The 19,491-nt window shown below is 46.7% G+C and overlaps 2 protein-coding genes across 10 annotated transcripts in view; one reads left to right on the top strand and one right to left on the bottom strand.

Moving 5' to 3' along the window:
- Positions 1-10,602, bottom strand: part of LOC100354908 (S-adenosyl-L-methionine-dependent tRNA 4-demethylwyosine synthase TYW1) — a 221,291-nt gene extending 210,689 nt beyond the window's left edge. For 7 of the 8 annotated variants that reach the window (XR_016225592.1, XR_011384574.2, XR_016225593.1 and 4 more), the window contains exons 1-5: positions 10,357-10,602; positions 9,180-9,310; positions 6,606-6,743; positions 2,720-2,821; positions 456-650 (exon numbers count right to left, since the gene is read on the bottom strand). Coding sequence is in view for 4 of the 8 variants with exons in the window: in XM_070064497.2 (XP_069920598.2) it covers positions 456-650; positions 2,720-2,821; positions 6,606-6,743; positions 9,180-9,310; positions 10,357-10,360 (570 nt within the window). In the remaining 4 variants the exon portion in view is untranslated. The remainder of the gene's footprint in view (positions 1-455; positions 651-2,719; positions 2,822-6,605; positions 6,744-9,179; positions 9,311-10,356) is intronic. The other variant, XM_089320669.1, reaches the window with a different exon arrangement.
- Positions 10,603-11,291: 689 nt separating this feature from the next.
- On the top strand, positions 11,292-17,727 carry SBDS (SBDS ribosome maturation factor). 2 transcript variants are annotated; one of them, XM_089320665.1, is made up of 6 exons: positions 11,292-11,416; positions 11,626-11,726; positions 12,340-12,469; positions 13,278-13,478; positions 14,764-14,928; positions 16,604-17,727. In XM_089320665.1, the coding sequence occupies exons 1-6, from the start codon at positions 11,351-11,353 to the stop codon at positions 16,730-16,732; spliced, it is 792 nt and encodes a 263-aa protein (XP_089176791.1). In that variant the 5' UTR covers positions 11,292-11,350; the 3' UTR covers positions 16,733-17,727. The 2 variants fall into 2 exon arrangements, with proteins under 2 accessions (XP_089176791.1, XP_002723158.1); XM_002723112.6 differs by having other exon boundaries at positions 11,401-11,726.
- Positions 17,728-19,491: the final 1,764 nt, after the last annotated feature.

Genomic DNA, 19,491 nt, shown 5'->3' with positions numbered 1-19,491 from the left:
CAAATTATTATTTTTTTGTTTATTTGCTTTCATTTTATTTGAGAAGCAGAGTGACAGAGGGATATCTTCCATCTGCTGGTTCACCCCCTAAATGGTCCCAATAGCCAGGCCACCTAGGTGGCAAGGACCCAAGTACTAGACCAACCACCAGCTGTCTCCCAGGCTGCATATTAGCAGGAAGCTGAATAACAAAGTGGAGAAGCCAGGACTCAAATCATAGGCTCTATCAGGGGAAGTGGGTGTCCCAAGAGGCAGCTTAACCACTGCACCAAACACCTGCCCCCATTTTCCACAAACTTTCCAAAGTGTTTTCTTATAAGCAGCAATTTACAATTATAAAGATAACACAAGAAATTGATCATTTAGTGCCCAAGTTTGTAGATTATTTCACTCAAACGTGTGAGGTGTTTTATTGATTAAAAAGATCTTATCCCTGTAATTCAATATGCACGTACCTTGTTAAAGTGGTTTGAATAGGCAGAATTTCCCAGACCGAACACCGCGTATCTCATCCCCTTTAGGTAAGTTTTGTCAAACCGGAAATCACTGGCTGCCTCCTCCAACCACTTGCAGAACCACTCCGCGCTCTCAGGCGGCCGGCCATCCGTATACGTGGCAAGCAGGAAAGCACAGACGGTTCTACTAGTGACCTAGCCGAGAGAGAACACGTTTCAGACAGGCAAGCTACAAAGGACCTCGCTGATGAAAATTCCTTCTCAAAATGCCGGCACTCATGTCATAGTAAAGGGCCCATTCTCAACATTCTTTGTTTCAATGGTGAAAGGAAATACAAGGACACCTTGATAGGGGAGAAAACCCAGTTCCTTATACACCTCATTCCTCAGACCTCATTCCTCATACAGGGAACAAGAAATACAAGTCAGTTAAGAAAAAGATCGCCTGCAACTTGCCTACAACCATAAAACTTTTAAATGCAAAGTAACTTACCCGGTGGCACCATCAACTGCATAGGGAGGAAATAAGATCAATTGGGCAGAGGATTTCACTTGCTTGAAGGTGTCGTAACAGTTCCAAGTCAGGAGGCAAGTTACAGCCAACTGACTTGTAATTAAATATCACAGTTTACTAATAACTTTGCACAACTAATTTAGAGTAGATCCAAGCTCACTTATTTGTCCGGCAGTGTTTTCTTGGGGGATAAATTAATGGACGTGTGCAGGCCACATCTGACTTGCTGTCTGGTTTTTAAATAAAGTTTTATTGAAATACAGCCACGGTCATTCGTTTACAGCTACTTTGTGCCTTGATGGTGGAACTGAGTGGCAGCAAGGCCCACAATGCTTAAGATACTAATCACCAGGACCTTTATGCAGAAGTCTGTCAACCCCTACTCTGTTTCTCCAACTTTAGCTGCACTAGAACCACCTGGAACACTTGCGAACCCCACGCCAAAAACCTGCACTTCTAACAAGTAGAACAGATGCTGACATCACTGGTTTAGGGCCCACACTTTTTTTTTTTTTTTTTTTTTTTTTTTTTGGACAGGCAGAGTGGACAGTGAGAGAGAGAGAGAGAGAGAGAGAGAGAAAGGTCTTCCTTTTGCCGTTGGTTCATCCTCCAATGGCTGCCGCGGCCAGGGCGCTGATCCGAAGCCAGAAGCCAGGTGCTTCTCCTGGTCTCCCATGCAGGTGCAGGGCCCAAGCACTTGGGCCATCCTCCACTGCCCTCCCGGGCCACAGCAGAGAGCTGGCCTGGAAGAGGGGCAACCGGGACAGAATCCGGTGCCCCGACTGACCGGGACTAGAACCCGGGACGGCGGCGCCGCAGGTGGAGGATAAGCCTATCAAGCCGCAGCGCTGGCCAGGGCCCACACTGAGAACCATGGCTTTAAGGCAAAAATCCCCTACGTGGGTATGACTGCAGGAGGTGAAGGAATTAATCCCTCATGGACATCAAGTAATGCGCTGAGGTCACACAGCTAATAAGAGATCATTCAGGCCGGTGCTGTGGCTCACTAGGCTAATCCTCCACCTGCAGCACCGGCACACCGGGTTCTAGTCCCGGTTGGGGCACCGGATTCTGTCCCGGTTGCCCCTCTTCCAGGCCAGCTCTCTGCTGTGGCCAGGGAGTGCAGTGGAGGATGGCCCAAGTGCTTGGGTCCTGCACCCCACGGGAGACCAGGAGAAGCACCTGGCTCCTGCCATTGGATCAGCGCGGTGCGCCGGCCGCAGCGCGCCAGCCGCGGCGGCCATTTGAGGGTGAACCAACGGCAAAGGAAGACCTTTCTCTCTATCTCTCTCTCTCACTGTCCACTCTGCCTGTCAAAAAAAATAAAAAAAAAAAAAAAGAGAGAGAGAGATTGTCCAAATTCCAAATCCATACTCTTTCTGCCCGTGACCTTCAGATGGCACAGTCAAGGTGCAGAGCACACTGCCATCGGTGACGACCTTCCCGCTGATGGTAAGATTCAACGTGTGTGTGTGTATGTGTGTGCATGTGCACCTGCATGTGTGTAGGGCAGGCACAGTGGGAGCGGGGGTACTACCCCCCAGTACTACCCCTGCCCCAGGAAACTCTAACTCATCAGGAGGACAGGACTCATGTCATGTCATGCTGGAATCAGTGTACAGCACACATTCCACGTTAACACTCAACCCACTGAAATCACATGGCATGAAATCAGATGGATTCTAAAGGTCCTATTTATCCCAGGAGACAGGAGGTCAATTACATGGGACAATTCTGACCCAGGACTAACCTCTTCTGCCAGGTGATCATCTGGATCATATTGTTTCAGATTAATAGCTTCCACCGGCAAGTCTAGGGAGGTTACTGCTTCAGCAAGACTCGCTGCAAACCCCTAAGAGGAAAACAAAACTCAAATAAAGTCCTGGACAAGACAAATAAGCAAAACACAGCCCTCATTTACCCAGTTAGCCGCAGAAGGTGACAGTCCTCATGAAGAACTTTTCCTGGGGCTCATGTTTATCACCGTGAGCTCAAACCCTGTCCTCACTTTGGCCATTTTCTCAGGCACCATGAGAGAAGCCCATCACTTAATCTGACAAGGCTCATTCTGGAAGGGGTAGCAGGACCAAGTCTACGTTACTTCCTTCACATTCCAGCTGCTGTACTCCACTAGAATCAATATGCAGTATAAAAAGCAACACTGATGAGTGAAAAGAATGGGAAAAATAAACAGGAACAGGTTGACGGATATGTGGAAGCCCTAAGGGAGAGTTCTTATTCAGACATCTGACAGGTACAAGGGAGAGGCTCCAGGCTTGGAGTCAGCCACCACAACAAGAGAGGGAAGGGAATACGGGGCAAACAAGAACCAATTAGCTGACAATTTGTATATGGGACAAGAGCACACAGAAGTCTACAGAGTGTATACAACATTTGCAGCTTATCTCCAGGCAAAACACCTGCCAGTTCTCCCCAAAACAAATGAACAAATAAACAAATGTCTGGGGACAGCTGAAACTTCTGGGCAGATGTTGGCACTCTAGGAAAACACTATACTCTCTTCTGCTTCGTGGTCCAACATCTGACTCACGGTATCCGTGCCCGGGCTTTTAGTCAAAACTAATTCATTCACTGGGCAGCTACACACCAGTCTCGTTTCTGGGCTGTACGACACAATGATTAGCGAGACAAAGTCCCTGCCCTCAAGAAGTTTAAGTTCTAATGGATAAAGAATAAACACAGAAATGAGAAATATAGGGTATACCAGATGGTGATAGATGCAATGGAGGGAAATCAATCCAAACCAGTGTAGGGACAAGGGTGTTATTTTACATCTGACAATCAGAACAAGTGCACGTACTCAACAATAAATATTTGGTCTTTGTCCCCAGCCCAGAACACCTGAAGCCCTTGAAATTTATTGTTTCTTACATGCTAGTGAGATAACTTTCCAGGAGGGATGTTTTGTAGTTCCGGGATGGGGGCTGGACAGCAGAAAAACCAACCACATTTAGAAGTTCAATTCAGTCCCCTCCATCCAACCTCTGGGGAGGGGATAGGGGATGAGAGATTGAGCTTAATATCAAATGGCCAACGATTTAATCGATCATGCCAACAGAATGAAACCTCCAGGGAAAAAACTGGTGAACACAATGGTGTGCTGGGGAGAAGGCACGGAAATTCTGTGCACATGTCCATACTTTGCCTTCTGCCTTTCATCCATCTGACTGTTCCTGAATTGTATCTTTTGTAATAAGCACATAAACATAAATCAAACAACACACCCAGTTCTGTGAGCCACTCTATCAAATCATCGGACCTGGGGAGGAGGTGGGGAAGCAGGGACCTATAACTAGTGTCTGAAGAGAGGACAACCTCATGGAATAAACCCTTCAGCCTGTGCAGTCTGATGGTGACTTGGTAGTTAGCAGCAGAGATGGGAGAAGTTGGGGAGGGAAAAAGACAAGTACTTGGGATCAGAAACTGTAGGTAGGCCTCAAAAATAAAATATGATTTGAGCCAAAGCTGAAGGAAGTGAGGCATCTAGCTAGGTGGTTATCCCAGGCAGAACCCAAAGGAGCAAGCACTCGGCAAAGAAGTTAACAAAAAAAGGATGCAAGCGATGAGGTACTAGGAAAGGTAGCAGAGACCCACATGTGCAGGGCCTCTTGGCTATCACAAGGACCTTGGCGGGTTCATCTGGGTGCAGAGGTCATTGCAGGGGTTCAAGCAGAGGGCAACATAAGTTTCAAAGAGTCCCCCAGGTGGGTAGGTTGAATATACTGGATTCCGGGGAGGGCTGAGCTGTACTGAATCCAGGAAGCCAGTAGGGAGATGACTGCTATAATCTGGACAAGATAGGATGGCGGCCTGGCAGCCAGAGTGGTGAGCAGTGATTGCAATCTGGATCTTTTCTGAAAGGAGAACAGGGTGTGCTGACAGACTGGATGGATGGATGCTGTAAGCAAGAGAAGTCAGGGGCCCAGCAGGTTAAGACGCTGCTTCCCACACTGGCATCCCATAGCAGACTGCTGGTTTGAATCCCGGCTACTCTGCTTCTCATCCAGCTGCCTGCTAATGTGCCTGGGAAGGCAGCAGAAGATGGCCCGAGTCCTCCAAAGACCCTCTGAAACCGTGAGCCAAAATAAACCTTTTCTGTTTATAAAGTTATCGTCTCTCTCTGTAAGATGTATCTATTTAAAAGGCAGAGCCTCAGAAAGAAAAGAGACAGACACAAAGAGAGAGAGAGATCTCAGGGCACTGGTTTGCATCCCAAATGGCTGCAACAGCTAGGCGTGGGGCAAGCCAAAGCCAGGGCCCCAGAACCCCATTCAGGTCTCCCCCACGGGTGGCAGGGAGCCACCCTCTGTTGACTCCAAGGATGCATAAGCAGGAGGCTGGATCAGAGGTGTGGAATCTAGGACGCAAACCAGCACTCAGACACGGGACGCGAGCAGCCTAAACTGCTGCACCACACACCGACACCAGCCTTTGAGAAGTACACAGGAATGCACATTGTTTTAGCTGCTCGGAGTGCTTGCTGACTTTCTACAGGTTTCCTGTCTTTATTGCTAACAGGTGAACCTGCACCAGAGAACAAAAACCCTTACAAGTATCACTCTATACAATACCCACAAGAGGGCAGTAGAACTCTCCTTGGTAGTATACACAAATGATAGTTTCTGAACTTTTTTTTTAAATAATTCATTTTCATGCCAGCCTTACTTCGAATCTTTTCCTAGAAAGTACTAAACAGCTGTGACCTTTGTAACTAAGAAGCTGGCAGTATTCAGAAACAATTAGGTAACAAGAAGCTTCTTTTAGCTAGATACCTGCCGTGTGTATCTCATGTCAACTTCTAACACTTTTATTAACACTATTAGAAGTCAGAACGCATTTCAGTAAATTGATGTGTAAAGTTGTGAAAGCCGGGGCCCACTGCAGACACTGCTGCTGCTGTTCTCTGCTCGCCATCCTCAACTCCTCCCACAGGAGTTAATAATGGAACTCTCTCCAACCTGCAAGGCAGAATAAGCTTCAGAACAAAGACCCCTCATGCCAGTGACCACCGGACACCAACAACCAGCTGTAACTGGGCACAGAGATGAAACTCGGGCCCTGAGTCCTGGCTCAGTGGTTAAACCAGCTCTTGTGACGACAGCATCCCATATGGGAGCGCCGGGAGTCCCAGCTGCTCTGCTTCCATTCCCGCCTCCCGTTAATGTGCCTGGGAAGGCAGTGTGTTATGGCCTAAGTGCTTGGGCCCCTGCCACCCATATGGGAGACACAGATGCAGTTCCAGGAACCTGGCTTTGGCCTAGCCCAGCCCTGACTACTGTGGCTATCTGAGTAGTGAACTAGCAGATGGAAGGTCTCCTCTCTCTCTCTCTCTCTCTCTCCTCTCTCTCTCTCTCTCTTTCTCTTTCTCTCCCCCTCTCTCTCTTTCTCTCTGCCTCTTCTTCTTGCTCTGTGTAACTCTTACTGCCTTTCCTGTAAGTAAATAAGTCTTAAAAGAAAAGAAACTCACTAGCCCAGAAGGAAAAATGTGAATAATGGAAAAGCGAGAAAGACTAAAGACTGGAAGACTAATTCAGCTCACGGCCAAAGGATGTGATTTCAGGAACTTTCTGAAAATGTCAGGAAATCAAAGGGAAAGCAACATATCAAGGTCTTACCTTTGCGGTTCCAGTCTGGGAACCATAGAAAATCTTCACTCCAGACACAAAGATTTCCCTCTTCTGAAGGGAAATGTAACCATTTGTCATCAATTCCTGGTTTGCTTTTGAAACGGATTTCACCTGTGAGTTCTTGGCCTTGAAGAGAAAGGATTATACACAATCCATTCAAGTCTAAAAATTGATTTCCAACTTCAGAAAAGATAAAAATCAGCACAGAAACCAATCCACTTTCTCATCCTCTCCATCTTGCTGGTTGTGCTCCTCAACTATGAACCCCTTAGTAGACTGAAGGCCTTAAAAGGCAGAAGGCAACTTTCTAAAGCCTGCAGTGGCAGCCATTCCCTCCAGGGTAAAACAGTCATTCTTCAGTACCCACAGAGGATTAGTTCCAGGACCCACTGAGGAAGCCCAAGTCCACGGAGGCTCCAGCCTTTACATAAAATGGCTTAGCATTCGTATATAACCCACACACATCCTGCTATATAGTTTAACCCACCTCTAGGTTACTTACAATAACTAATATATAAATGCTACGTAACTAGTTGTTATGCCTTATTGCTTAGGTGCAGGGGTGGGGAGTCTTTTTTCCGCCAAGAGCCATCTGAATAGTCATAATATCATTTGGGGGTCACACAAAATTATCAATTTAAAAATTAGACTGGTAGGGCCAGCGCCGTAGCACACTAGGTTAATCCTCCACCTGCTGCGCTGGCATCCCATATGGGCGCCGGTTCTAGTCTCAGTTGCTCCTCTTCCAATCCAGTTCTCTACTGTGGCCTGGGAGGGCAGTGGAGGATGGCCCAAGTGTTTGGGCCTGCACCCACATGGGAAACCAGGAAGAAGTTCCCGGCTTCGGATTGGCGCAGCGCTGGCCATTGTGGCCATTTGGGGAGTGAACCAATGGAAGGAAAGCCTTTCTCTCTCTCTTTCTCTCTCTCACTGTCTGTAATTCTACCTGTCAAATAAATAAAACCTTTTAAAAAAAATTAGCCTGCTATAGATTTATTGAATCTCGAATCCTGCTGTGGTTGCCTTGACAAGACCAGACCAAATAAATTTTGCAGGGCCTTTAACATCCCTTGGGCTAGATGTTTCCCACCTCTGGAATAATGGCAAGAAAGAGTCTGCTCATAATCAGTTCAGAAGCGAAAGCTTTTTCTGGTATTTTCGATCCACAGCCAGTGGAATCTGTGGAGGCAGAACATGGCCATCCTTTCATCTTCAGTTTTATAACAGCAGGGCCTTATTTTCCGATCCTTACTCAGTAGAAAGAGTACTACACCTTAAAGGCATAAAATAGATTTGTTTTCCTAACGAAGTAAAAATTCCTCATTACAAAAATCTTCCTGGATCTGAAGAATGAGGCATCCACAGCGCACTAAAGAAAAAGTAAATAATTTTGTCTGTAACAATTTAGACTCTAAAAATTTAAAGAAGAAATGCTCTTGGGTATTTAAAATGTTTAGAGACCAAACAAAAAAGTGAGGGGAGGTTCCTTTAAGTTTTTCTGTATTTTCCCAAAAGCCTTAGAAAATCTGCAATGTAAATTCCCCATAGAACCTGATGCCTAAATAACCGTCTATTAAAAAAATACCTCCTCAGGACCGGCGCCACGGCTCAATAGGCTAATCCTCCACCTGCGGCACCGGCACACCGGGTTCCAGTCCCAGTTGCCCCTCTTCCAGGCCAGCTCTCTGCTGTGGCCAGGGAGTGCAGTGGAGGATGGCCCAAGTCCTTCGGCCCTGCACCTGCATGGGAGACCAGGAGAAGCACCTGGCTCCTGGCTTCAATCAGCGCGGTGCACCGGCTGCGCGGCCACTGGGGGGGTGAACCAATGGAAAAGGAAGACCTTTCTCTCTGTCTCTCTCTCTCACTGTCCACTCTCCCTGTCAAAAAAAAAAAAAAAAAAATCCTCAGGGCTGGCGCTCTGGCGTAGAGGGTAAGGCCGCCGCCTGCAGTGCCAGCATCCCATATGGTGCCAGTTTGAGTCCCGGCTGCTCCACTTCCAATCCAGCTCTCTGGGAAAGCAGTAGAAGATGGCCCAAGTCCTTGTGCCCCTGAACCTGCGTGGGTGACCTGGAGGAAGCTTCCAGCTTCTGGCATTTTTTGTTTTGTTTTGTTTTTGTTTTTTGACAGGCAGAGTGGACAGGGAGAGAGAGACAAAGGTCTTTGCCGTTGGTTCACCCTCCAATGGCCGCTGCGGCCGGCGTGCTGATCCAATGGCAGGAGCCAGGTGCTTCTTCTGGTCTCCCATGGGGTGCAGGGCCGAAGCACTTGGGCCATCCTCCACTGCACTCCCTGGCCACAGCAGAGAGCTGGCCTGGAAGAGGGGCAACCGGGACAGAATCCGGTGCCCCGACCGGGACTAGAACCCGGTGTGCCGGCGCCTCAAGGTGGAGGATTAGCCTAGTGAGCCGCGGCGCTGGCTTGCTTCTGGCTTTGGATCCGCACAGCTCTGGCCATTGTGGCCAATTGGGGAGTGAACCAGCAGATGGAACCAGAGAACTCACTCTTACTCAGACTTTCAAATAAATAAATAAATCTTTTAAAAAAAAAAATACCTCCTCTTACCTGTCTCTTGATGACAATCTGGACACAAATCCAAAGGCTAATGCCAAAGGCAAAGCCCCAGTAAATGTAAAACCTGTTTATCCATAATGATAGTAAAGATGAGGAGAGGCCCCATGCATCCAAAGGAGGATCTAAAATTATAATGACATGTACATGTAATGTTACTTAAAGCTACCTATACAAAGATTTCCATCCTTATTTAAGAATTAAAAAAAAATCATATACACAAATCCAGCTACCAAAGAAATCTATAGACAATTCTAAAATAAATGGGGGCCAGCATTGTAGCATAGGGGGTTAAGCTACCACCTACAATACCGACCTGGTTGGAATCTAGGTTGCTCCGTTTCTGATCCAGCTCCCTGCTAATATGCATGGAAAACAGGAGAAGTTGGCCCAATGCTTGGGCCCCTGCCACCCTCATGGGAGACCCCATGAGGCTCCTGGCTCCTGGCTTTAGCCTGGCCCAGCCCCTGCTCTTTGTGGCCATTTGGGGAGTGAACCAGGAGACGGAGAACCTCTCTCTCTCTCAAGTCTCACCCTCTGCCTTACAACTCTGCCTTTCAACTAAATAAATAAATCTTTGCAAAACGCTAGAAAAATAATTAAAAATTATTAAAACGCTAGAAAAATAATTAAAAAATCAGGAACATATCATTGTACCTTCCTTTGGGTACAATCACTTGGAACCGAGAACATAAAGTGAAAACAACAAGTGGAGGTGAGTTAATTTTGTTTTGTTATGCTTGCTCCATTAAAAAAAAAAAAAAAAACACTCAGCACAGTAGTAAAAGCAGGCATTTTTAAAGACCTAAGTACCTGGCTCGCACCTGACCTCACGCCCCAGTGTCTGAAGTAAGACACCCAAGAGCCCGGCCTCAACTCTCGCACCTCGGGCACTTTCAAAAGCTGAAGTCTGACATCGGGGGTTTACAGGTGCCGCTGCACCCCGGGAAGGTCCCCAAGTGCCCGGCACGTGGGCCGGCGGGCCGAGTGCTCCGCTTACTTGGGGTCAGAAGCACAGTTTCCTTCTCACCACCCCCGCCCCGGCCTCAGGTGTAGAGCCGGGTCAAAAGCTGGGCTCAGCCCTCCGCTGCGCCCGGCGGGGACCGTCCCGAGCAAGTCCGGCTGTCTCCTCCCCTCCTGCCCCACGACTCCAGTCCGCCATGGCCCTTACCCATTCTCCTCGGAGTCCCAGCCTACGACCTCGAACCCGGAAAGCCCAATGGCCAGCGCGGGTCCCAGGAGCCAGCCCCGAGATACGTCTCAGTATTAGCTGTGCCCCGAGCCGCAAAGCTGGGGGCAGCCATGCCACTCTCGGGCCCGTCCGGATTGGCTGAGAAATCTAACGGGGTGGGTTCAGGAAAGGCCGCGGTCCTTCCAGAGGAAAGCGGAGCGCTCCCGGCACTTCTCTGATTGGCCCAGAGAGGAAATGGGCGGGCCGAGCGGAAGCACCGCCCAAAGCTCTGGGCAGGAAAGCTAGAGGCCTGTCGGCCTGCTCGGATTGGCTCAAGGTCGAAAGGGGCGGGCACACAGAGAAGTACCTCCCAGAAGGCTCCAAAACCCAGTCGGATTGGCTCAGAGTGCAAAGGGGCGGGTCTGGTGAGAAGCGCAATCAGGACGTGAGTGGCAGGAGTGGGGGAAAAAAAAAAAAAAAGAATGGGAGGGTGAGGGGAAGGAAAGTCAGAAATCCACCAAATGTAGTTTGTGGTTTCGTTTGGAATCAGAGCAAACCAAATGGGAAAGTGCATTTTTTTAGGAAAAATTCGACTATGAACTGGATTTTGGATATTGAAGAATTATGGTTAATCTCGAAGAGTATGCCTGTCAAAAGTATAGACAAGTATTTAATGCTGAAACTATGTTCTGATTTATTTAAAGCACTCCAACAAAAAATGAAGGGGAATAAAGCAAGAATGGCAAAGTATTGATGACTGTAGGCACAAGACGGGCCATTACACTTTTTTCTCTATTATAGCAAAAATTTTCCATAAAAAGGTTAAAATGGGTGTGGACCCTGAACTCCCACGGAACTAAGCGTCGCCTGGGCAGGGTTTCCACTCGGTCACTGAACATCAGCCTGTCAGGGCTCTTCAACGCAAGGGGGACGTAATTACGTCTAGGAAGAGCGCCTCCCTTTTCGGTCGCGCAAAGATGCCGTAAAACGCACAATGCGCAGGCGTCCTAGCTCACTTTTCCTCGCCCAGCTAACTCACCCACCACCTGACGCCTGCGCAGTAAGTCAGCTGGGCAGCTTGTGGCCGTCTCTGGGGCCGCGTTAGTCACAGCTACCTGGATTCTGAGGTCGTTAGTGTGCCACGCGCCGCCGGGTCGTCACAGCGAGGCGCCGGGGGCCGCTGAGGCCGGGTGGCGCGGCTGTGCCCTGGGTCGCCAGCCCCGAGGCCTGTGAGCAGCCACAATGTCGATCTTCACCCCCACCAACCAGATCCGCCTGACCAATGTGGCCGTGGTACGGATGAAGCGCGCCGGGAAGCGCTTCGAGATCGCCTGCTACAAAAACAAGGTCGTCGGCTGGCGGAGTGGCGTGTGAGTGACTCCGGGCGGGACCCGGTGGCTGCAGAGGCCCCCACTGGGCCTCTGGTCCAGCGGCGAGAGTGGGCGGAGCTGGCGGCTCGGGGCGGGGGAGGGAATGGAAAACTTGATCTTTGCAGCGAGGGTGGGAAGTGACAGCGGACTGTCCGGAGTTTGAGCTCCTGGTTTTTGTTTGATCGGCTCGGATTGAGTTGGTGGCGTGGGGCTTCGTTTTGCTGGTGTCGCACACGCTACAACCCCCGCCCCCGCCCCCAGTTGCGATTTTTTTTTTCTGGGGGAGGTCTGGCCTTGCAAATACGCTGGCAGCTGTGGTATGTGCTGTCACAGACCCCAGGAAGCCGGGTGGTCTCACGAAAGTGCGCAGTCGCCTCTCTGCTGCCATCTCGGGGCCGGTATTCGGTCCCCGCAGCCTGCCCCGCCCCGCGCCTCTCGGGAGTGTCGGACTCCAGTCCCAGGAGCCAACTGGAAATGGAAATGCCGCCGCCCCGAGTTCAGATGCTGAGCGTTCTTGCCGGTTATGTCGTGGCCGTGCACGGATGTCGGTGCGAGGGGATCCCGTGCAGGCTGCAGGTGTGTTCACGCCGGGCTTTCTTTTCCTGCCCTCAAGGGAGAAAGACCTTGACGAAGTTCTGCAGACGCACTCAGTGTTTGTAAATGTCTCCAAGGGTCAGGTTGCGAAGAAGGATGATCTCATCAGCGCGTTCGGAACGGACGACCAAACTGAAATCTGTAAACAGGTGGGTTTAGCCAGCTTGCCCTTGACCCTCAGCTTTGTTTGCAGCAAAAGCTCCTGTAAGTGTGTTAAAGTGTCTTGTTTGGGGGAGCAGAAACTGGTACCATGCAATAATGTGGGCTACACAGTATCATTTTTATTTGGAATTTTCAAAAAGATTCATTTATTTAAAAGGCAGAGTGAGAGAAAGGGAGAGATAGTGCTTCCACCTGCCGGTTCACTCCCCAAGTGGCTCCTGTGGTCCTGGCTTGGCCAGGCCAAAGCCAGGAGGCTGGAACTCCATCCGGGTCTCCCATGTGGGGACAGGGGCCTAAGCACTTGGGCCACCTTCCACTACTTTCCCTGGGCACATTAGTAGGGAGCTGGATTGGAAGTGGAACAGCCAGGACTCAAAATGGTGCCCCAATAAGGAACGCTGGCGTTACAGGTGGTGGCTTAACCCTAATCTGACATGCCACAACATCAGCCCCACTTTCAATGACAGTACAGATTGGTTTTTTTGCCAGAAGCTACAGAAATTGAATCTTCTCCTAAAATATCTAAAAATTGAATTTCAGATGAGTCATCTGTTAGGCCCTTTGCTGACACTGTGTTTTCCCTTCTACCGTTCATGTGTAGGTAAAATTTAGGAGTACAGCATAACCCAGCAGTGCATCCTTTAGGCGAAGCCCAGATCACTCCTTGCATATCAGTAGTTGGAGAGGATGGAGGTTAATTTTCTCCTCAGTTACTGATTCTTGGGGTTAACAAAGAGTGTGTAATAAAGAAGGATTGCTTTCTTAAATGTGTTGAGTGTTTTTTGTTTGTTTTAGATCTTGACTAAAGGAGAGCTTCAAGTGTCAGACAAGGAACGGCACACACAGCTGGAGCAGATGTTTAGGGATATTGCCACTATTGTAGCAGACAAATGTGTGAACCCTGAAACAAAGAGACCATACACTGTTATCCTTATAGAGAGAGCCATGAAAGACATCCACTATTCAGTCAAAACCAACAAGAGCACAAAACAGCAGGTGAGTGGGCTTTACTGTCCTCAAAACGTATCCCTAGAAGTGAATGCTCCTTGTAGAAATCATTAAAGTAATGGGTCTGCCTGGAAGCATATGGGTAGGAGGTTTGGGGGTGAGGGGAAGGAATGGGGGTTGTGAAGAAGAGTGTAGGATTTTTTTTTTAATGAAACACAAATATACATTGGACTCTTTCTATCCAAATTGAACCGTTAAGAAAATATTTGGATGTTTCAAGGGATCATTGTGACCCCTCTTTTATGCACATATAATTCACATATCATAAAATCCTCCTTTTAATGTATACAATTCAGTGGTCTGTTCACACATCTTTGGAACCCTCCCTGCCTCCTAATTTGGGGAATTTTCATCACCCCAGGAAGAAATCCTATATCTGTTAGCAGTCACTCCCTATACCTCTTTTCCCACAAGCACTTCCTACAACCGCTAATGTACTGTCTGTGTCTGTGGACTGGTATGACAATGGAATCATGTGACGTGTGGCCTTTTCAGGGTTCATCCGTGTCATGGCATGAGTCAGTTCTGTTTCTTCTTACGCATAAGTAATTTTGTGGAACTGCCACATTGTGTTTATGCATCCATCAGGTGACAGACATTGGGTTGTTCTCACTTTTTAGCCATTACGAATAATGCTGTTAAATTTGTTGAAAGTTTTTGTATAATCATGTTTGCATTTCTGTATAACTGGGAATGGAATTGCTGGGTCATAGGATAACTAATTTTTAAACTTTTGTGAAACTTCCAAACTGTTTTCCAAAGCAGCTGCACCATTTTTGATTTCTAGCAATTTCTCTACATCCTCCACAGTTCTTGTTACTGTTTGCCTTTTTTATAACCATGCTGGTGGTGTCTTACCTCAGTTTGATTTGCATTCCCCTAATTTGAGCAAATTATTGTGTGCTTACTCATGCTTTGCCTATTTTGGGAAAAAATTTCTATTCAGACTACTCATCCATTTATTAACTATTTATCTTTTCATTCCTGACTTGTAGGTGTTCTTTTTTCTGGATATTAGTCCTTTAGGAAGTAGGCTTGCATAGATTTTCTCTCATTCTGTGAGTTTTTTTTTTTTCTTGATTTTTTTTAAGTACAGAAGCTAAATTTTGAGTCCTTTTTTTTTTTTGTGCTTGCTTACATTCTTTGTGTCACAGCTACGAAACCATTGCTTACTCCATCTTGATGGAAGCTGCTGTTTTTGAATACCTCGTGGAGTAACTCAGCAGCAGAAGGCCAGAAGTCGCAGACATTATCAATTTTGTCTTTACCACAGGCTTTGGAAGTGATAAAGCAGCTGAAGGAGAAGATGAAGATAGAGCGTGCCCACATGAGACTGCGGTTCAGCCTCCCAGTGAATGAGGGGAAGAAGCTGAAAGAAAAGCTCAAGCCGCTAATCAAGGTTGTAGAGAGTGAAGACTACGGCCAGCAGTTGGAAATGGTGAGACGGGAGCATTCTTAATGCCTTGCTTTGTGTTACCAAAACAGCATGTTTTCTAGTCATAAACGTGTTAGGAAACATTTACAAGTCGTGAATAGTAAGATATTTAACCTAGATATATGTAGCCTGGAGTTAGGATAACATGTCAAGGTTTGAGTGGTTAGGTACACTTAGGGTTTTTGTTTGTTGGTGTGTGTGTGTTTCATGATTTGTGATAAGGTTATTTTGCTCATGTCTATTTTAGATGAGAAAATATTTTATTTTATTTTTGTTAAAGATTTATTTTATTTATTTGAAAAACAGAATTAACAGAGAGAGGTAGAGCCAGAGAGAGAGGTCTTCCATCCACTGGTTCACTCCCCAAATGACCACAATGGCCAGAGTGGAGCTGATATGAAGCCAGGAACCTGGAACTGCTCCTGTGTCTCCCACACAGATGCAGGGACCCAAGGACTTGGGCCATCTTCTACTTCTTTCCCAGGCCATGGCAGAGAGCTGGATCAGATGTGGAGCAGTTGGGAATTGAACCGGCGCCCAGGCCTTTAATGCGCTGTGCCATAGTGCTGGCCCCTAAACATATGTTTTATTGAGTCTTTTCAAAACTTTATGCGTGGTTTCTGATAGGTCTTCAAGTTTCTTTTTCTGCTTTACATATGGAGGAGATTTCGCTGAACTATAAATTTATGCAAGGACACACCAGCATTTGACCAGGTGGTTAAGACACCCAAGTCTCACATCAGAGTACCTGAGTTTGATTGCTCATTCCAGCCTATTGCAGTCCCTGAGAGGCAGCAAGTGCTTGGGTTCCGCCACCTACGCGGGGAAACCTGCACTGAGTTCCTGGCTGTCGCTCCCCGTCTTCTTGGAGGAACGACACAGGACCCTGCGCTGTTCTTTTGTCTGCTCGGCCCTCCCCGGGTTTGCTGCTGCTTCTTCCCGGGTTGGCTACCGTCCCTTCCACCTCCGTGGAAGGGCGGTTCCCCCTGCCACTTTCCCCACTTCCGCGGGGGAGCGGCACACCGCTGGCCGGCTCTCTCGGGGGCTGCACAGGTGTTCCCCTTAGATGTTCCTGGTGCATGTTGTCTCTCTCCTCCTTTATAGTCCTCTTCCACCAATCCCAACTCTGCTACCCACACGCCGAGTACGCTGCTCTCCTCCAATCAGGAGCAGGTCCTGCAGCTTGCCAAGTTGGTGAGAGGCAGCTGGGTAGAAGCTGTTTCCTCCTCTCCCAGCGCCATATTGTGGGAGAGCAGATGCATAGAATAAGTCTTAATTCCAGTAACTTAGTCTAGTCCGAGTTGCTCCCAGTTGCTCCCCACACTGGCTCCCAGCTTCTGTTTAGCCTTGGCCACTGCAGGCACATAAGGAATAAACCAGCAGATGGGATGTCTTTCTATCTGTCCGCCTCTCAAGTAAAATATAAAATTTAATGTGAAATTCTAGTATGCAAAGGACTGTAGTCCAGCCCCTTCTCTTTACAGTGGTGGAACCTAGAGAAGTCTTTAGAGAAGGAGATTAATGCCTTGTCTCAGGGCAGAGGCAGAACTAGAACCCAAACTCCTGCCCTGTCCATCGCACTGTATGACTGCAGTGTTAGGTATCTAGAAAGCCCTGTGTTAAAGGAAGTTGTTTTGTGTGATCATCATGTGGCAAACAACTATGCTCAATGTTTCAGGTGTGTCTCATTGACCCAGGCTGCTTCCGAGAAATTGACGAGCTAATAAAAAAGGAAACAAAAGGCAAAGGTTCTTTGGAAGTGCTCAGTTTGAAAGACGTGGAAGAAGGAGATGAGAAGTTTGAATGACATCAGTCTCTTCAACCATGAAACACTACTACAAATGTTCTTGTTTCTAACAGCACTGTCTTATTTCTATGATCTGCCAAAAACTTCTCCGACTATAAGTATTTGACATTTTGCATCCTGATGTTAAATGTATACATAAAAAGACTTTCCTATCCAAGTATAATAATATGGAAATGATTTAGTTTTAATTATAAATCAGGGTTTTGGCAAAAATGAAAAACCCAAAATACAAAGTCCAGAGTAGCATTTCATTGCTAGACTGGCAGTGATGTATAATTTCTTTAAAACTTTCCAAATGAAAGATTTCTTGAGACAATACTTGTGGATAAAATGTTAAATTTTGTAAATTATAGTTAGATTTTTTGGGGGGAATGTGTCCTATAACAGAATTTGCTAAAAAAAAAAAAAAGAAACCATATAATGTCTTATTTCTCTGTAATGAAATGTGTGTATAGGGGAAACTATATCGTGGCCTAACATAAAGCTTGGATGGTGGCTTCCTGATTATATGAAGATAGATATATAATGAATGCAGAATTTAGATAGTTTTCATTGAATGTGCTGCCATAACTTGGGTTTACTCTTGGTAATAAATAAATTAAAAGATAAATAGTCATTTATTTCTAATTCTTAAAGTTTATAATACATATTAATGTAGCAAAAATTATATATAATTAATAAAACCACTCTTATTTTTATTAAGCTTGTGTTTCTAGATAGCGTCTGAACTCCCTTCCTCTTCTCTGCCTTTGTTTTCAGTAGATTGGGATGTTGTTAGGGGAACTAAGTAAGTGCATAGAACAGGAGCTGTTCCAATACACACCTGATAGAACATAAGTCTTATTTGGGATATAATTAAATATTTTAGTATTTAAACACTTAAATGGACATGGTATATGTTTTTAAAAACTCTGCTTATCAAAAGAGATACACTCTAGAATATAAATGTATAAATTATAAGTTTACTCAAAATAAACAAATACAAATTTTGTGGACAGCAGTTGTTATTTTACTGAAAACAGAGTTCTTGACCAGGACCTGATTGGTTCTATGAGCACCAAGAATTCCCTGCAAGTTTAAGTTCTGATAACTGTCCCATTTATTTTAAAGCAAGTTATGAAACAAACATTTTTTCTTATGTTAGAAGAAATATTCTTGTATTTTTATTTTATTTTTTTGACAGGCAGAGTGGACAGCGAGAGAGAGAGACAGAGAATGGTCTTCCTTTTGCCGTTGGTTCACACTCCAATGGCCGGCGCACCACGCTAATCCAAAGGCAGGAGCCAGGTGCCTCTCCTGGTCTCCCATGGGGTGCAGGGCCCAAGGACCTGGGCCATCCTCCACTGCACTCCCTGGCCATAGCAGAGAGCTGGCCTGGAAGAGGAGCGACCGGGACAGAATCCGGTGCCCTGACCGTGACTAGAACCTGGTGTGCCAGCGCCGCAGGTGGAGGATTAGCCTAGTGAGCCGCGGCGCCGGCCTATTCTTGTTTTATAACATGGTAATGAGCACGTTTCTATTGACACTGAAATTGGGCTACTATTTTGATGGCAGTCCTTAGGAAGAATGCTCATGGGGTGGTCACTGCGGTACAGCAGGCTAAGCTGCTGCTTTGGTCACCCACATCCCATATGGGAATGCCAGTTTGATGCTTGGCTATCTGCTTCCTGTCTCACTCCTTGCTTGGGAAGCAGCGAGTGATGGCTCAAGTGCTTGGGCCCCTGCCACCTGCATGGAAGACCAGGATGGAGTTCCTGGCTTCCGGCCTCATTCTGGCCCATTCCCCACTTTGTGACTATTTCAGGAATAAACCAGAAGATAGAAGATTTTGCTGTCAGTCTACCTTTTAAATACATGTATAAATACTCTTTTTCAAGAGTATGCTCACAGCTTTAATTTCAGTTGCAGATTTTGTTGTATAAAGATGATCAAAACCTCAAGACCCAGGAGATGATTTTAGCCAATTTTTGCTTTATTTCTGGTTTAAGGACTGGCAGTGAGGTTTGAGGTTAAAAGTGCCATTACTAGAAAGGTCAGTAGCCTCACGGAGTAGGAAAAAATAACGAGAAATACAACATTGCATTAAATGTTTCTGAGGGGGCCAGTGCTGTGGGCCCAGCTGCTGCACTTCCAATCCAGCTTTCTGCCATGGCCTGGGAAAATAGTAGAAGATGGCCCATGTCCTTGGACCCCTGCACCCATGTGGGAGACCCAGAAGAGGCTCCTGGCTCCTGGCTCCTGGCTCCTGGCTTCGGATTGGCGCAGCTCTGGCCATTGCAGCCAACTGGGAAGTGAACCATTGGATGGAAAACTTTCTCTCTCTCTCTCTCTCTCGTCTCTCTCTCTCTCGTCTCTCTCTGCCTCTCCTCTCTTTGTATAACTCTGACTTTCAAATAAATAAATAATTAAAAAAGGTTTCTGAGTATTCCTCTCTTCTAAAAATTAGAACTTCAAGAAATCTTTAATGTAGATCACATCTTGCCTCTGAACCAGTAAAATTTTCTCTTCATCTTATGTTAATCTCATTAGTTGAAGTAGTTAAAAAATTTAGTTCTTGATCATCTTCCCTGCACCACGACTATAATGGATTAGTTTAAGGATGGGTTTATTTTGCTTTTCCAATGCAAGCTACTAGTGTGTACATTTAGTCCAGAGTGACGTTTCAGAATTCTTTATATTTTAGCACCAACCTGTGAAGCATCCCTTGTACCCTATACTCAAATTGTTGGAATCTCATACCACAGAGAAATTCCCCTCCA

Source organism: Oryctolagus cuniculus, chromosome 19 (genome assembly GCF_051225735.1).
Source record: "Oryctolagus cuniculus isolate XC-2025 breed Fujian yellow rabbit chromosome 19, ASM5122573v1, whole genome shotgun sequence".
Lineage (NCBI taxonomy): Eukaryota > Metazoa > Chordata > Mammalia > Lagomorpha > Leporidae > Oryctolagus > Oryctolagus cuniculus.
Note: the sequence above shows the minus strand (reverse complement) of the source record. Positions and strands in the feature narration are given on the sequence as shown.